Raw genomic sequence first — 18,440 nt, 5'->3', positions numbered from 1 at the left:
TTTTAGACTTTCTGTCTTCATTCCTGGCATGTGAAATTATTGAAGAAGTGCCGTTTCCCTAACACCCATCACATAGACTTGCATGTGACAAAACTCAAACACGACACAGACCCTTTCCATTTTTTGCTGAATGTTCCTCGGTTGACAGCAGTTTGTTTAAATATTACTTGTCCTATCTATACAGACACAGACATTTGCTAAGCTGGTGTTAATTAAACCTATGAGCCAACTGATTCTAAACCAGGTTAAATATGGGTAACATTTACTTTAGACTACATTTATCTAAATAGTCATCAATGGTCAACACAGCCCACAGCTGACTTTAGGATTAGCAGTAGATAAAAGATTACATCCCTTTGTCTCAGCTCATGGATCTAGTTATAAGAAAATTTCAGGTAGCAAAGATCTGACCTTTGACTGAACTGGATTTAGGACTACTCTCTGCTGAAGTGTTAATAATACCCAATAGTAAGCAGTCCCTTGCCTTTTTCTTCACTTACACACGCAGAACCAACATGTCTATGGCTGATTTCAGCAAAACACTTTATCTATTGGTTTCTCAACCTGATTTTCATAAATAAGTAATTTGAATAATTATTTCTAAAGTCTCAGCAAGAAAACAAGAGTAGTTCATATTAACTGTTTGACTGCTGTTTTCTTGGGAGGAAGACAAACATTTCCAAGGTTATTTGGCTTTTACGTTACTGACTTTGCATTGCAGACAACGGTTTTGAAGCAAAGCCCTCCTGTCCACATCATCTTCCTGTTCTGGTTTGGTAATAAAATCAGTGCGTTGCATCCAAGAGCACCGGAGATAACTGGGGATGTTAATGCGGAGCGACAACCCAAGGGAGCGTGTTTGCACAGGATGCTGGCCTCGCTAGGGAGGCCTCTGCATGGAATTACTGACCCCAACAACTCGCTCAGAGCGTCACCCCCCACTGCAGCCAGCACTCAGCAGCTGGGGACAGCTCTGCTGAGGAGATCTGGGTGAGGGAACAGCAGAGGACATGGTGGAGTCAGTTCAGTGGCTTTTTTTAACTTGGTTAATTTTGGTGACAGTGACTCGGGGTTAGGAAGCAAAAATTATTCAAGCCAACTTCACTGGTGAAGTCAGCCTGTCATGAAGCTACACATTACAGTATTCTGGTTTCAAGAGGCAGGAAACCCACAAGAAATAAACAAATTAAACATTAGTAGTTTACAGAAGAGTGAAGAAACCTCAGTGAGGAAGTTTTACTGCTAAGTACTGTATCTTTTCTGTGAAGAAATTGTGAAAATTGAAATTATAACATGAACTTTAGTTACAGTGTAACTGGATTGCTGGTTGTACTTCAATGAGAACTGCCACAAAATCATGCAGAGAACTTATATCTGAGTTACTGTTACCAATTCTCTGTTAAATTTCCAGACTGAATAGATGCAGAAGTGGAAAAGTATCTTCTGTCTTCAAAATATAAAGTCTTGTGTTCCCTTTCTCTGCCTCTGATGCTTTGGGCAGCTTCTCCAGAAACACGGCAACCATGCAGAGGTGCTGCTGAATGCTTCCCCTCCCCCAGTGTCCTTCCCACTCCCTGCTGCAGGAATGACTTCTCTAAATACTAATCTCGTGTCCTGTGTACTATGTTAATACTTGCTGCATAAATTGATTCCAACCCTTACAAATGCCAGCCAGCGAGGCAAGGCTGTGACACATCCAGACTTGTGAAGATACGACAGCGTAGTAAAGGAAAGAAGGGTTTTGCAGATGCAAGTATTCAAAAATAGGATACATGCCAGAAAACAGTATCAAAGAATAGAGACATGAAACAGTCTTCAGGTAATAAAACCATGTCAAACATAGCAACCAAATACAAACACCAGAATGAATGAAAAGAACTTGCTTTGCAAAGTGTTGGGAACTGAGACCTAACTCCCTAAAATCAATCAAGGTGAGAAGTACTATTTATAAGTCAACTAAAACACATTTTAATTACATTCAATAACTGTAGCAAACTGGGTTTATAACCTTGCATATCCACCCTCATGTTCTGGTTGTGATGACATCACAAATTACTCTTGTGTGGACAGCATTTAGTTATACACACCGAAATCTAAATCTCAGTTTCTCTTTAACTGGATACAACATGATCTGATTTTCAGTGATGGATTTACTGTAAGGCATCTGCTTAATTACAGTTTCACTTGATCCTTAGTAAGAAGTGCTTTTCTGGGTTTATTAGGTTTCTGCTTTTTTGTTTATTTGGTAGAGATTTTAGGGTTCCATTAGTCTAAAATAAATTAAAAAATAACATTAACAAAACCCTCACCACTTACAGCATCAGAAATAATGCTTACACTCACAGAATAATTTGCAGAGAGGTCTTACATCCAGAGGAGATTTGTGTGTGTGCCCTAACAGAATTAGTTCCCCAAAAAAACCCATAATTGGTCCAGTTAAGATACAGAGATATTTTTAGAGCTATTGGGATTTTGTTTAAAGGGGTCATCTGTATTTCCAAGTATCTAAATGCTATCAAGAGATAGAGAGATGTCAACCTGGAATTACAGTAGCCATTTTATGGCAGTGTTCCAAACTGAACTTGTAACATGAGTTTGCATCACTACATTGGCAAAATTAGCACAGAAGTTCTCTAAAGATGGCAGCCACAGCACTTCATAATCCAGTATTACCCCGCAATTCTCACCTCTTTTGGGAGCAAGGAAATGAAGTCTCTTTGAAACTGGGGCTCTATCACTTGCATCATGTGTTTTACTTGTGTTGGTTCACAACTATCAATGAGTTCATCTAAAGCAAGTAACTTCTCTGGTCCGCTCCAGCTCTGAAAGGGAAGAAGAAGAAACAGTGAGCTTAGTTTAACAAACTGGCTTGGTTTTTATCAGTAAGCACCACTGCTGTGCCAATAAGGCCAATTAAGTTTCCTCATCTAACTATATACAAGCATATAAAAAGCCAGGAGATAAATGCTCCTGCTAATGACACAAAAATGAGGAGTTAATCAACACAAAATATTCAAAATTACTACACTAATTCATAAGCTAAGAAAGGATTTGTTATACGCACACATACAGATTGGCAATTAAATAGATAATAATATTTAGTAATAATAATTGAATTAATTAAGCTTCTTTTGAAGTTGATGAAATCTACACACATGCTACAGACAACAGAGGGGTTGCAATAGAAGGAACTCCGTTTCTCTACTGTGCATTCAAGTGAGATGATAGCTTTTAACCTTCATGCTTCATCTGGTAGACCAAAATCTTGAAATAAGAGGAAAGATAAAAACTTTCTTGAAAAGTACATTCGCTTACTGTCTGCTTATTACTACAGTGTGTCCCTAAGTGACAATGTTGTAATTTCAGAATCCTGGCTATAAACCAATGCATATTTTGTAAGTATCAATTTACACTTGAATAAACAGGGAGTTTTGATTGGTAAATTTCTTACTCCACATTTTTTACTAATGGGTGCTATAAAATTTGAAGATTTTAATAAGGCACTCAATTGGGAGCATAGCAGATTAGGAGCATCATTTGTAGGAAGAAAAAATTAGTAACTTAATATACTGAGGATCTAAAAGTCAAGTCTTAAACTCATCTGCGCTCATCAAAGAACTTTGATTCATTATGTGAAAACAATTTGAAGTAAAAAAATTACAGGAAAAAACAACAGCTACTGCTAGCTGATTTAGCAACAGAATTAGAGCACAAATAAAGCCTCAGAGTGAAAATGAGACATCATAGTTTTTGAGAGCAGATTCCCATTCCTATTCTCGAATGTCTTCTAGAGTGACATTTACGAGTAAATTAGCACACACAAATGATATTACAGTTACCATATGAGGCTAACTGAAACTTAAAAAAAAAGGGCAAGATACCTTAAAATTTAGATTTCTGTATTAATCTGCCACGTATCTCAAGACCTTTACTACTCATGCTCTAAATTTCTGTTCCCTGTATTTGACTCCGACAATTCACTCTGGTGTCCACAATGCTACAATGTTTGTGTACTGTGCAGTTTCTGCAGAACAATGAGGCAAGTGAAGAGAAGGTGGAATTTCTAAAAGTGAATGCAAAGCAGATAAATACCCAGCTTTACTCAATGTAGAAAGATCGCTGTGTTGCATCATTTCTCCCTAATTAAAACATCAAAATACTTGAAATGTCAGTAGAAGTATCATTCACCCGAATGGTGGCCCAGGGGACTCTCAGGTGACCCGAGTCCCTCAGGGCAGTGGAGGTGGCTCCGAGGTGCCGCATTTACGGAGGCAGCACTCTCTGGGACAGCTGTGGGAGCAGCCGTGCACAGCAGCTGCCTCACCCCACTGCCATGCCCTTGCCCTGCAGCAACTGTGTGCCAGCTACTGGGCAGCCTACCCTAATGGAGGAGGAAGTTCCTGCCCTGAGTCTTTCCACACACTGTGGGTAATTGGTAAAATGGTTTAAGCTAGCAAGAAAACATTCTCCATCCACCTGCGTGTATGCAGTGTCACTCACCACAGGAGATGAGGGTTTTCATGTCTCATACCCAATTCCTCAGAATATTGAAAAGAAACAAGACTGTCTCAGCCAAAGTTGCAGCAGTGCTGTTGTAAACAGCTTTTACTATAAATTTCTTCCAATAGAAACATTTGCATGACAGAGCAGGTCTCCATAAATCATGCACTGAGGAACTGTTTATCTCACCAACTTTCCAACTGCTGTTTGTTTCATTAACCCACAGCTTAGCTGGTGTTAGGTACAAACGTTTGCAAGTCTTTAATCTCATCTGTCAGCCGTGTTTAAATTTAGGAGAATTAAAAAGAGGGAAAGTAATACTTGTGCTACTTCCTTATAATATAAATTTCCAAGGTCAGTCTACTCTTAATTTGTAAGCAGCGACATTTACTTAATTCGAACAACTCTACCTGAAGAGCATTGTTTGCTGCTGTGGCAAATGTTCCTAGCAGTTACCAACATGTTATTGATTAATAATGTCACTGCATGCTATCTTAATCTGCAACTCTCTTAAACCTAGTTGGTTTTGAAAACTTAATACAGATCTGGACTGAAAAAGGAAAAGATTCAAGAATGGGAAAGAGTTGCTATTGACTAAAAGCAGAACCCTCTTTCATCTGTCTGTCATCATTAGGGGATGGGTACAGGCAGCTTCCTACAGAAGCAATCAACTGCTACAAAATGTTGTCTCTAGGACATTGTCCCCTCAGTCTTTCACTTAAGCAAACAAACCTCCAGCTACAGTTGGTAAGGGGTCTCTGAGGAAAATGTCTGGCATTTGGGAGGAAGCCTTGCCAGATGAACACAACTGTTTGCATTAATCAAGACAAGACTTAGCAAATTCTGTTTCTGGGCCCTGTAGCTTGATCCATTTGCAAGGAAACTGCATGTAGCTCATTAGGCAGAAAGGATACAGAGTGGATTTGTGGCTTTGATGAGAAACAGCAGTGAACAAATTTTGCAGACGAGAAAGAAAAGGTAACTGTATGGCAAACAGTCTGCAAAGTTTCAAACCTTGTAGGTGACCAGAGACTTTTGAGACAGGTGGCGTCATGACCAGACACCTTGGATTTCTACCAGGCAATTCCCTTTCAGATTGAACATCCTTGTAAAGAATATACTGTATCTTTTAAATACTTTTGCTTAGTTGTCCTCCTTTGCTTTCCTTGTCTTCAAAACTGAAGTTTAATTTTAATGTAAAATTAAACTAAAGCTTTTATTATGGGCAGGGGTTCCCTTAAAAAAGGTAACCTCAGGATTCATTCGCATAGCCCTTGGGAAGCCAGCAGGGCCCACTGATGAATGGGCCCTCTTTGAATGACTTCAGAATCCTAAAGAAACATACCCCCTCTTTCCTCATTTCCTCAGGAAGGTGTTGATTTGTCAGCCAAAGCCTTTTGGCTGTTCATACCATTTCCTCGTCCAGTAAAGCAGCTGCTGCAATGACAGCACTACCTACCTGAAAACTATCCCTTCTTTTCCCCCTTCACTACTCTGGGTAAATGTCTTCCCTTTTGTACAATCAATTTAAACCACATCTTTGCTGCTTCCGTAACTTCCACCTCATACCTTCTGTCTGACCTGCCATCTGTTTTTTTATCATCATCTGTTTCTGCACCTCTCCTTTTCCATGACCTGCACTCTTCTATTGCTCAGCTTTCATCTGCTACCTTCAATTTATACAATTACAGCATGTAGCAATTATATCCTTTTGCTCTAATAGGTATATTAAGGATAATCTATTTTAAAGAGTTTAACTTCAGGGTGCTGTTCTCCATTACCAAGTTCTGTTAATGGAGGTTTGTAACTACTGAGACCTGCAGAAGGGCTCTTCTTGGACCGTGCTTCTGTCCAGCTCTTGGATCAGTTATCGAAAACCCTGCCATCCCTCACCTCCAGGGTATCTCAGTCTGGATAAAAATAGCACATAAGCACCGAAAGAAACACCATCTACAGCTACAGAGCTGCACAGCAAGTAGTTTGCCACACCAGGAGCAATTCAGGAGCATCTGGAGCTGAAGTCCCCTCATTAACCCATATCAGAGTCCCAGTCCCCAGTCTGGTCCCCTGGGCCGAACATTTACAGCACCTGTGATGGACCTTGTCTAGAGGAGCTGTGACTGGCTCAGACCCTACATCCCTGCTAGGGGCTGGATAACGTAGAGTTTCTCCTGAAACCAGTTGAAATTTGTATGTAACAAAACTGCCATGAGAGCAAAACCAAAGGGATGGAAGCAGGGACGCGGAGAAGACCTGCTGTAAGTCTGCAGGGCTCCTCTGACTCTGACACAAACCAGTAGAGATGATACAGCCAAAAGGAGCATTAAGCTGTAGTGCAGACCCCTCCAGACCTGTGTGTAGGGCTTGCACAGAAACTCCAACTCTTGACCCAGTCCCACCACAAGACACAGAGCAGAAAATGCTGCAGTGCTGGTTATGGTACAATCTTTACTGTCTGCTTCACATAAGAGGTGGACAACTCAGCTGTACATGTGTTCATTCCTGAGCATCTTTGGAATGGAGAATGGTAAGCAGTTTGAATTTAGGTGACTAAGCCAACTATTTATGGTTAAAAAAAAAAAAAAGGATTGGCAGTCTTGCCAGCCAGATAAGGCAAAAGCATTTTGGACACTATCTAAATGGCTGTGAGCAAAAAAAAAAGCTTCCAGTTGTAGGTAAAATGATAGCATTTACTAGTTATTCAAAGTGATTGCCTATATTAGTGTGTATGGAACAACTTTTCAAAATCAATTTTCCATGAAAATGCCAGTTTTTAATAAATTACCTAAATACAAAACCCCAACACCCTAAGTATACTTAGTTGGAAGAATGGAGAGCTTAGTAATTTTTAAAGCAAATACCAACTCTGACTGAACTTAGCATCCTGCTGGTTTTTTTTTTTCCCTTATGGCAAGAAATTTGGCGACTTAAAACTTCTTGTAAAGGAAGAAATTTTGTAAAGATACACTTGGGCACTGGGATTTAAAAACTCTTAAAGTGGATTTTAAAAAGATCTGAAGTCAAGAGCCACTGCAAACCAGAAAAAATAAATAGGCCTTTAAGAAATTAACTGGTTTGAATCTAATAAAATGCCTTTCTACTCTTCTTTCCAGACTTCACTGAAATCCATGTACAACTTCATTTTTAAAGGCAAAGTGCAACTACACAACTGTTTCTCCCTTCTGCATTATTTTGTTACTTTCAAAATAAAAGGCTTAGATCAACTATAAAACATAACAACAGGAAGTACATACAAAAAGTAAATTTTAAAAAACCCTTAGAGACCATCTTAAATTTTCTTAATATTTGCAGAGTGGTCTAGATTTTATCTGAAAAGATAACACAGGAGAAGGACTGAAGGCCAATGTACAGGTGAGAGTCCTCAAAATAGCTATGTATCACTGGCCACTGCCAGCTTCTATGCCGAAGAACAGTTTTACCTGGAACACTACATTATGTCCCCCTAACATGCTTCTAGAAATTTAGCTTTAAAATTAATTGGACATATATTTTCATATAAAATAAGAGAGCTATTAAGTTGGACTAGCGAGTACACAGTAACAAAGCAAGCCCTCTCATTCCTGTTTCTCTACAGGCAAAACTTTGTATTGCAAGAATGATGCTGCATGTGCCATTTAATCCTGCCCTTTGGGCAGAGCTACGTCCGCTATGAATGTGCTTTTATCACTTGGCTGTTTAAGACTTGCCCCTTTCATGAAACTCATGTAAAAAATAAGCACATAGAAAATGAGGAGGCAGGCAGATGTAACACTGAGATAGAGCTATGTGACTCAGAAAGCTTTTCATTCAAAAGTAAGGGACTCCCTTTTGTGAATACAATAAAAACTACCAGTGACAGACATGATCAATAAGTGCTGCTCAATGATCTCCGGTTAGGAGAGAGAGGCCTCCCTCTCTCTCTCTCAATAGTATAGATCAACACTTAGGCACTTAGTACTTCAACTAAGTATTTGAACAAGTTGGAAGTATCTAAACATATATGTATTAAAACATGTTTTCTACATTACACACTGTACACATTTGTCTACATAGGCAAAATTTTTATGGGCTTATAGACTACTTATCCTAACCAAACAGCCAATAGCCTTGCTCTTACTGTCATGGGAGTCTGCACCACTCTTTTGAACACTTCAGCCTTTCCTAGTCTTTTTCAAAAATATGTAAGTACCACTAACTATCAATCTCATTTAACAATATTTTACATATTGTCAGTGGCAAAATAGCTTTTGTTAGTACAAGTGTTTTAACATTACAAAACGTTAAAATACAATGTAGTATTACATTACCATATATGTATATGTAGTACCATTCAAATCTGATTATTAGGGGTTAAAAAGACATATTTCTATGAACAGTCTTGAAAAAGATACACCACAACAATTAAGTGTGAATATTTTAAAGAAATTGAATGATGTGTACAAGAACCTTAATTTCAAGCTTCCACTGGTTTAAGCAGATCATAAATGTGTAAAAATAAAGAGGAAAGAGGTTCTACATTATTATTTTAATGTTCAGAACTGACAGTGATTGAGATCAATGGTATTATGTGGCAGCATGAATCAAGCCAAAAGCACACTTCTGCCTGCAAAATTGTATGATAGATACCTGTATCTACAATATTGTTCTTTTATCTTTGCCTGTTACAGTAATTGAAACAATGCCTGTATTTGTTAGTTGCTCCTTTTGAAAATGCTTTTAGAAGGAATGGTTTATTCATCAAGATAGGAAGACATAATATTTCCATTTTTCAAATCAATGACTAAGACTCATCCCTGCGTCTTAAAAATACAGAGCAAAAGGTTACGATCGCCATGGTACAGGTTTTGGACCAGCAGCAGAAACCTGCCCCGAACTTTCCTTGTATTTACATACACAAAATTGTCTCAGGTGCTCCCTGACTGATGTCCAGGCAGACTTCATTTTTAACCTGTGCAAGTGGTCCACAGCATTGTCCTTCACATTTTTTCTTCTGTCCAGATAAGTAATTTTTAGGCATTGCTGAAGGCATTTGAAAAGGTAGGAAAAACCTCTTCCTTCCCTCACTCCCTTTCAGCTGTGTACACATGTGCTGGTTGACATGTTCAGTACACAGAGATCAGTAAAAATACACACTGAGTTTCCTTTTAATCTATTTTTGATAAACTTTTCTTTCTATTCTTAGAAGACACCAGACTTGTGATGAATCTAGTGCTATAACGGCACTGAAGCAAACCATGCACCTAAGCTTACTAATCTCAAGTGAAAATGGCTTGGGGCCATGCAGGCAATTCCTTACACATTGGACAGACTTTGCAGAAAATGTGAAAGCATTAAACAGGAAGGATTATATTATTAAGAAACCAGTTAAAGCTGTTATTTTTTGCCGAAACAGGGAACAAGTATTCCTTAAAGTTGATGCCCATTTGTTATTGCAAGAGAACACGGAATCAATGGCAGAGACATTCTGGGAGGTATAAGGAGAACCAGCTCTACTGAAGCACTCCCTTACATGGAGAAACCATGGAGGCAGAGCTGCTTGAGATGCTCATTTCTGCAGGCACAGTTACCTGAAACATCTTCAGCCATTCCTGGAGGCCCGAGGGTGGCTGCACGGATGTGATGCGGCGCCGCTGCTGTCCCTGGCCATTGGCTGCCCGCAGGTCCCCAAACGTCGTCGGTGTGGCGGAACATGGCACCAGCCCCGTGGTACTGCCGTGCGAAGGAAAAGTGACAGCCACACATAAAACATCAAGGAAAACTCACACGAGAACTAAAAAATCTAGTAAATAATTTGCAGCTATTACATAAACTCTTTAGCTTCATGCAAAAGCATTAACATGAAGAACTGTTCTGCTGGTCACTCAAGAGGTCAGTCCCCCACCTGGATAATCCTGCCTGCTGCTACCACTGCAGTGCTAGCCCTCCAGCTAGGGGAGAAATAGGGATCACATTTCAAGGCTGAAAATTTATCACTCTGTTAACTGGCCAGCAAGTCGTGTGTAAAGATACAAGTTTACACATTCCTTTCCTTGTCAAAGTATTTCCTTTCCTTCTGGGCTACACTGGTGCCTTCTGCCTGGGGATGTTGGAAGCCAGATCTCAGAGTTCCACCTGTATGTGAAATGTGCCAGTGCTGCTTCATCTCCAAACAGAAGGGGAAAAAAGTATCTATTTTTAGATTTTAATATATTTTGTTGACAAAGAGCTAGTAATATCAAGCAGTTCTAGTGGCTTAGTGGTCTGGAACTGGGCTTTGAAATACTCTATATGGTCTTTTAAAGTTTGTGTGTTGATGGAATGACACAGGAGTTAAGAGGGGGGTGTGAAGCGAAAAGGGAAAAGGAGCCAAAGGTGCTCTCTGAATCACAGTTTGATTTTTTCACTCTGACATGTTAAAAACCAGCTCATTCATATGGAAGGGAGCTTTTAAAAGAGCTGGGATTAAGCTACTATTGTGGGAGTCTAAAGAAATACAGCTGACTGTGTTTTCTGGTTTGGGGGTTTTTTGTTTGGTTTGGTTGGTTGTTTTTTTCGTTTTTGGATTTGGGGGTTTTTTTTGTTTGTTTTTGTTTAGTTGTTTTTTTACATAATGTAAAGTACTTCACTCACAGAATATCAAAGCTGTATTCCCTAGGAGGAAATATGGAACACCAGCAGTATTTGCACAAGCATGAACACTTTAAATATAGTGCAAGACTCCAAAAAACCCTGGGTGTTTTTGTAGGATAAACCCAGCTTTTTAGTAGACATGAGCTTAAAGGGTTTACTGATTTTTCAGTGGCTACAAGAATAGCTTTAAATGATGCAAGGCAAGTTCATTTTAATATTTACTTCATTATGCTCTACAAATATTTCACTTTACTCTTCCTTATTCTGAAGGACAATCATAGCATGTCCTAACATTTACCCAAACTGGTCAAGAAAAGTAAAGATTGGTTTGAGCAGGCCTATTTTTAACTGTTCATTTTGCTGAGTAATAACAGAAACAGAAGCTGGTATGAAAATACTGTTTCAGAGATGAAGGATCCTCTTAATGGCAGTTGTTTACTGACTTTACCTGTTATATGCAAACAAAGTTCATCAGCTGGTCAATTTTAGAGTGCCTGATCCTAGGGAAAAATGGAAACAAGCAGGCGCAAGAACTGCATCGTTTGCCTACATATTATTTAGATAAAACCAAATCAAACCGTTTAAGAGAGGAGGATCAAATGTTATTTAAGGATCCTTTTATGCCAATAACTACTCAAAATCCAAGTAATGTCAGTTAAAAGTACTTCTAAAATCAAAATGTGGTTTTACAGCTTAGTCATTCTAATCACCTGCACAGAGATCCAGCACAAGGCCTATCATTCAAGGTCCAAAAGAAGACACTTGAAATTAGCTTTTATTGGTTCTGAGCAGTATGTAGCCTTGAACTTGCCCCAGTAGAACAGTTATACTTTCTTCTGCTGTAAACTGGCTCTCAGTCAAAAAACAGTTATTCAAAACAGGATCTAAAAGCTTCTTTCCTTTGACCTGAGATTAAACCACAAGGTACTTGTCTGCGCCTCATTTTTCCACTATGTTTTCATCCCCTGAAACAACGAGTCGGGTCTCTGTGGAAGCTTGACAAGTCCAGCAGTTCCTCTGAATCTGACAGATACACTCGAGAGAAAAGCATACTTCCTTTGCTGCTGAACTGTTTACTCTTCTGGGATTGCAGAGAACTCAGTATGTCACCTGAAGAAATGGTGGCCAACAAAAAAGTCCTTCCATTAGACTGACTCAGAAATCAGAAGATACCACCTGCAGGCTTGGGTGGATGTGGAAGCTGCAACAAGTGCCTCGCAGCAACAACACATCACCTCCTTTACTCAGCTGCAGCATTTACGCACCTGAAAAGCAACCCCAGGACCTGCTGCCTAACTTTTCACTCATCACCCGATAAACCTCTTTCTTAAAGGAAGAGAAATAAAATATAAACTACTCTGAATGAGCCATCAGTGACTGAACACTCCTGTAGTGTGTTCAAAAGAAGTGCCATTTCCAAAGAGCCTTGGGAGACAAATGCAACGCTTATGGGAGGGACAATGCTTATAGTGGGGAAAAAACATAAAATATAGTAAATTCAAACAGGGTGGGAAGCAGTGTGACACCCAAGCACAATGGATGTAGTTACAATGTAGTTATGGCAACTACATAGTAAGAATGCAGTTGTAAGGTGTACATCCACAGCCCTGCTCCGCTACTGCTGCTCATGGCTAGGAGTGCTTTACCCCAGAAGCACCTGAGGGGAACAGCAGCAGGTATTTGTGCTTCCTGGGACCACACAGGAGTAGCAAGGAAGAGGACCAGAAGCCACAATACTTTCACACTGTAGATAGCAACCACGGGTGTGTTCCTGTTAAGATCAGATGGTCTGCTCTGCCTACATGAATTTCCATTATCTCATTCCTGTTACCATAGCAAAGTGATACATTTGATCACAATTTTAATAGTCTTAGGGTTTATCGTTATGTCCCTTTTTAAATCTGATTGACTTTATTCCCAAGAATGCTCCAGCCCTCAAAAAGTCAAGTAAATGGGCATGCTATATTTAGAATGAAACACAAACCTCAACTGGAGAAATTGCAACTCTGGCTACTTCATTAAAACTCATCTTCAGTTCACATAATTTAAATTAGCAAAGCAATATACAAATGCTGATACCACCTCTTCTTTGCTTTACAGTGTTTTAATATTAAGAGGAGCTTAATTAATCAGGCTCAGCAATTGGAAAGACAGGATATATGCAGGAATCAGGATCCAGTGATCTGTCATTGCATTTAATTACCTTGTGTATTCTGAGACTTTGCAGGGTTTCTTTCCCAGAGAGAAAGAACGGACCTCGGAGCCATGGTCCAACTTTCTCTTCATCTGCAAGGTGAGGGAAAAAGAGTAACAACATGGATTTAGTTACACAACCAACCTTAATTATGTGTACTTCTGTAAAATTAAAACATTTTTACTTTCTACTTTTACACAAAATTTGATAAAGTTGACACTCATAAAATTACTTAAAGCAGCATTTTATTTTCTAAATTCAACAATATTTGATACATGATTTATGGGGTGCATGTATATATTATTGCTCTTTTAGGGTCCCAAATCTATTGGAATCACATTCTTTTAATTTCCAAATTGTGAAAAAGTGTGCAGAACTGTGTTAATTTATTTTGTAATGGTTTATTTGCTAAACTGTTCTCTCTCAGTCCTCACAGGAGAGGAGGGAAGGAACTACACCAAAGCCCTGGATTCTTTGTGTTAAGGTTCATTGCTTAGTCTCTTATTGAAATGGATAAATTTTTGGTAGCCTGTCTGCATTATAAACTATATTTATTTCAGGGCCTTAAAAAAATTACTGTATCTTTTCTTTTGTCTATACTTTTATTTTAAAGCTGTACATTGAAGAAATTTACAAAACTGCAGTAAAACTGACTGACAGATTGACCAGTATTTTTCCAAGAAGGGTAAGGATGAAAAACGCTACACCCCAGTCTTGAATGTCACCCGCAATTAGATATGATCAAAACCAAATAATGAGCAGGGCAGCTGCTAAAAGGGGAAGCCAGACTGCAAAATTACCAAAGAGATGGAAACCAATGAAAGCCATATTTATCCAGGCAGACAAATAGAGATTACTTTCTACATATTTGGGTAATCTTTAACCACAGACTTTTGGACTAAATGAGACATACGTGTGCCAAATGCAACTTCTGAGTTTTTGTTGGTTTTCCTTTTATTTTCTGAGATGTGATACACCACAACAGTTTAGCCAGCTGAAGAATGTTTACTGCTGTTTACAACTGTGAGGTGCAAAATACATAAACTACTCGTATTACATTTCAGACTTCAGCATAACCATTTGCTTCCTTTTTTCAAAATTTCATGTTTAAGATACAGTTTAAAAGTTGGCATCTTTCTTACACAACTGATCTGGTCTTTTTTAATGTTGTATTATAACATAGTTATTTAACCATTTATTGTATCAATCTATCTACCTAAAACAAAACATCCCAAATCCAACAGGATTCATTAAAGCTTATGGTCCATATACTTTTGCTGCGATTATGGTTATTTATACTTTTAAAATACCCTTATGGCTTTACCTAAAGATAAAGATCTTGTGTTCTGCCACTGAAGATCTTGTGTTCTGCTTCATTAGTGCTTACACAGGAAAGCTAAGGCTTGTTTTCACGGGAACGGCTACAGCACAACCAGAAGAGCTTGCCTTGTAGCTGTGTTTTCTTGCCCATGCCTCACATGGGACACTCCACAGCATTTCACCAGACAAGCACCGAGCCAGAACCGCCCTGCATGCTGCCGAATCACCAGCCTCACCCTCGCTGCTTCCCCACGCCCCAGGAGGAGCAGCCCCCCTGCTCCCCCCCGAGAAAACCAGTTGCAAGGAGCACTGAAAAATAATGGATCCCGTCTTTTATTGCTGTGCTAGGTGGGTGAGCCATCAAAATTACAGGAAGTGTAAGTAAGATGTTTGAGAATAAATTTCAGTATTTGATGATAGACTTTTCAGAAAGGATTTTTCCTGTTCAAGGAAATTTTTTATTTCCAGCTTGCCTTTCTGAGAGGTTATCATCATCGTATTCCTCTTCTGCTTCTCGTAAGAGGGAGACGCAGTTTTGCAAAAGCACACCTTAAAAATAAAAAGTAGAAAGCCTACAGCAGAATAATCAGCTCTGGAGATTTATTCTTTTGCGTTAGTGAAGGAAACAATATGCATTATGTTGCCTAATAATGATTTCACCTGTTTCTTTGGGCTGGGTTTTTTTCAGACATTTTAGGCAACTTTCACATGGGGTCCACCACGCAGACCGACTTTTAAGTCTCTCAGAAGGTGCTTAGTAAATAGACGGTCAAAAATGCCGTTTATCATATGAAGAAGATAAAACTTTCTCTACAGCAGAGAGGTCTAGTGACAAGATTCGGAAATCAGTAAGGTCTCTGTGCAACCAAAACACAGAAACCGTCGAGCAAACATCCCTATAAACATTTAATTTGTCGCTAGGAAAACACAACTCCTTCAGACAGCGTTTATTTATCACACTAATCGAGATCGCAGTATATCAAAAAAAAATTTTTTTTTAAAAAATATAGATAGAAAATGTAAAGAAGGGGCAGCAAACTGCATTCCGCATCACCGCCCGCCACCAAGCGCTGGCAGCGCTCCCCGGCAGCGCACAGACTGCAGCTACGGCCGGGCGGCAGCCCCCGCCGCCGGCACGTCTCCGCCCGCGGACCGCCGGCGCGGAGGACGCGCGGCCCCCGCCCGCCCCTCCCTGCCCCCCCGCCCTCCGCGGCCGCGCACCCGCGGGGAGGGGAGGCGGCGGCCACTCACTTTGTAGAAGATCATCTTGAGGGTGCCGTAGAAGCCCATGGTGTCGGCGCGCTTCCCCTTGCGCGGCGGCGGCGGCGCCCCGCGGGCCCGGCGGCCGGGCAGGCGCTGGCAGTACAGCCCCTTCTCCGGCAGGTAGGTCACCGCCTCCCGCGCCGACATGCTCGGGCACGGCGGGCGGCGGCGGCGGCGGCGCTGCTCGGCCCGCCTGGCCCGGCCCTGCCCTGCCCTGCCTGCGCGGAGCGCGGCTCCCCCTGCCCGCCCTGCCCGCCGCCTGCCTCCGCCCGCCCCCCGCGCCCGCCCCGTCCCTCCCTCCCCGCCCGCCTCCGCAGCGGCGGCGCGGCACTGCGGGATGCGCGGCCGGGAGGGACCCGCGGGCCCCGCCGGCGGGAAACCGCCCCCACCCCGCGCAGAGGAGGAAAAATTAAAAAAAAAAAGACACCCAAAAAACCCAACCCCGGCGCTGCGTGGGTTTGGGGCTATTTCCCCCTTTCACCTTTCCACCCTCCCGCCCCCTTCTCCCGCACCGCCTCCGAGGCAGGGGCTGCCCCCAGCCCTCGCTCTGTTCCCTCAGTGCCACTCTCTCCACGGTTTTCCAAGCGGGTGCAAAACAAGCTCATTTCCACTAATTATAATTATACCATCGCCCTCGGCGAGCCTGGCTGGACTCGTCCATGACTGCATTCCGTGGACAGACGCAAATTAGTCCTTCAAAAGTGCGGGTAATTTTAGAATAATTTGAAATGCGCTACAGTTTTGCCAGGGAAAAAGATGCTGAAATACCCTCTATTGGCTAAACAATAGAATAAACGGTTTTTGAAGATTTAGGAGTTGAAAGACCCGAATCCAGCAATTATGTAATATACATTAAAATACTAATCCAGAGCAGAGCCGCGGCGGAGCTGTGAGAGGCAGGAGCGGGGTTTCCCCAGCAGGGAGGCAGGCAGCCTTCCCCGCGCACCTGGAACAGCCTGGACGCACACACGCTCCCCTCTCCCGTCCAAGGTAGCTCTTGGGCGGCACCAAGCCATCTTAGCTCGGGCTTGACAACCTCCGCAGGATTCTCACCGGTATTTCAGTGAAAGCACAAGGAAAGCCCTTGGTAATTACTAGCTAAAGAACGCTCCTTTTTTGGTCATTGTTCACATCAACAAATCTGTCCAGTTCACCCTTACGGCTCGATTCAAGGGCACTGAAGTTTCTGACATATGGCTGGGCTCTAGACAGATACCTGGAACCGGCACAGCAGCTAGGCAGCTTGATTTTTTTAGTTTCTATACAGACAACTCAAGAGACTTCAGCTTCAGGAATTTTCCTTTTTCTTTTCTTTTCTTTTTTTTTTTTTTTTTTTTTTTTTGTTTGTTTGTTTGGTTTTTTTGTTTGTTTTTTTTGGGTTTTTTTTTTTTTTGGGTTTTTCGTGGGGGTTTTTGTTGGTTTTGTTTGTTTGTAGTAGTTTTTTTTCCCTCCTGCAAAGTTTTCTGCCCAAGTTCAGAACAGAGCATACCCTGAACATGATCTGAAGCTGCAGCATGCCCCTATAATTTTCCCCAGCTGCAGTGGAAACTGAAGATGCTCAGCAGCCCTCCAGACCGATGTACTCAGAAGGAAGCATGTAGTCCATTCCTACTGACCTGAGGGGAAACCATCTTCTTTATCATCCTAAGCAGTACAAAAAAGGTTCTACCTTTATAGAAGACACATCTAAAGGAGTAGAAGCACTTTCTGTAAAACCCATTAGCTTCCTCATTAGTACTTTAAAAAAAATCTCGTATTATTGCTAAGCAATATTACTTAGCAATTGCAAAGTGTGGCAGGTGTTAGCACACCCAGATAAGGTGAAATCACTACCCCCACAAGCACAGAGACTCTGCCTCTCTATGGTTTTATGTATCTCCCATCTAACACTGAATCCTCACAGTGTTTTTCATCTCCCAGTGAAAATGGTCTTGCCCATCAAATCTTGGCATTTATGCCATTATCCATTAAACTGCCTTGCTGTATATTTTATGAGAACAAAATGGTCTTGAGTTGACTTCATACCTCAGACATGAACAGAGCTGTACATATCCCGAGAGGCTATTACTGCTTTCTTTTGCTAGCACATCACATGCAAAGGGTAAGGGAGAAAAATCACAGACTGCATATACACATTAAGTAACCACAGGAAGCAAATTCATACTCAAATCATCAGAGTAAGAAAGAATTTGAACATTATTTCTGTGAGGACTTAGAAGTACTTTATGTGCTTGCATAATGCCCTGTGATGCTTGCAGCTATCTTTGCCCCTTCTCCCATCAGTGGATGCACTCGATGCACAGGGGGGATGATGGCTACTCTTGCTCCAGCACAGAAACTGGAATGGGCAGAAAACCCCCAGGGATTAGCTTCTCCCCCAGCCTAAAGGCAAGTGTAATCTGACAGCATGGCCAGATTTATCTTTTGAACAAAATGCGCTTCGGAATTAAGCAGTCAATGAGTTGAATAATAATTAGAAATTACTATTTTCCTCTCTTTTGGAGTACTACTATTGCAGATTACTTCTCTTTTGATCATGATTGGCAGATATTCT

The 18,440-nt window shown here is 41.0% G+C and overlaps 1 protein-coding gene across 3 annotated transcripts in view; it reads right to left on the bottom strand.

Annotated features, from left to right (window-relative positions):
- FBXW7 (F-box and WD repeat domain containing 7) overlaps positions 1–18,440 on the bottom strand; it is a 176,732-nt gene that overhangs the window by 17,376 nt on the left and 140,916 nt on the right. For 2 of the 3 annotated variants that reach the window (XM_066186141.1, XM_066186142.1), the window contains exons 3-5: positions 13,313–13,395; positions 10,068–10,209; positions 2,688–2,822 (exon numbers count right to left, since the gene is read on the bottom strand). In XM_066186141.1, coding sequence (XP_066042238.1) covers positions 2,688–2,822; positions 10,068–10,209; positions 13,313–13,395 — 360 coding nt within the window. Of the gene's footprint in view, positions 1–2,687; positions 2,823–10,067; positions 10,210–13,312; positions 13,396–15,874; positions 16,049–18,440 lie in introns of those variants that run through there. The other variant, XM_066186140.1, reaches the window with a different exon arrangement.

The sequence above is a fragment of the Chamaea fasciata genome, unplaced genomic scaffold (assembly GCF_029207755.1).
Source record: "Chamaea fasciata isolate MVZ Bird 193981 ecotype frontalis unplaced genomic scaffold, bChaFas1.0.hap1 SCAF_6, whole genome shotgun sequence".
In the NCBI taxonomy this organism is placed as follows: Eukaryota; Metazoa; Chordata; class Aves; order Passeriformes; family Sylviidae; genus Chamaea; species Chamaea fasciata.
Note: the sequence above shows the minus strand (reverse complement) of the source record. Positions and strands in the feature narration are given on the sequence as shown.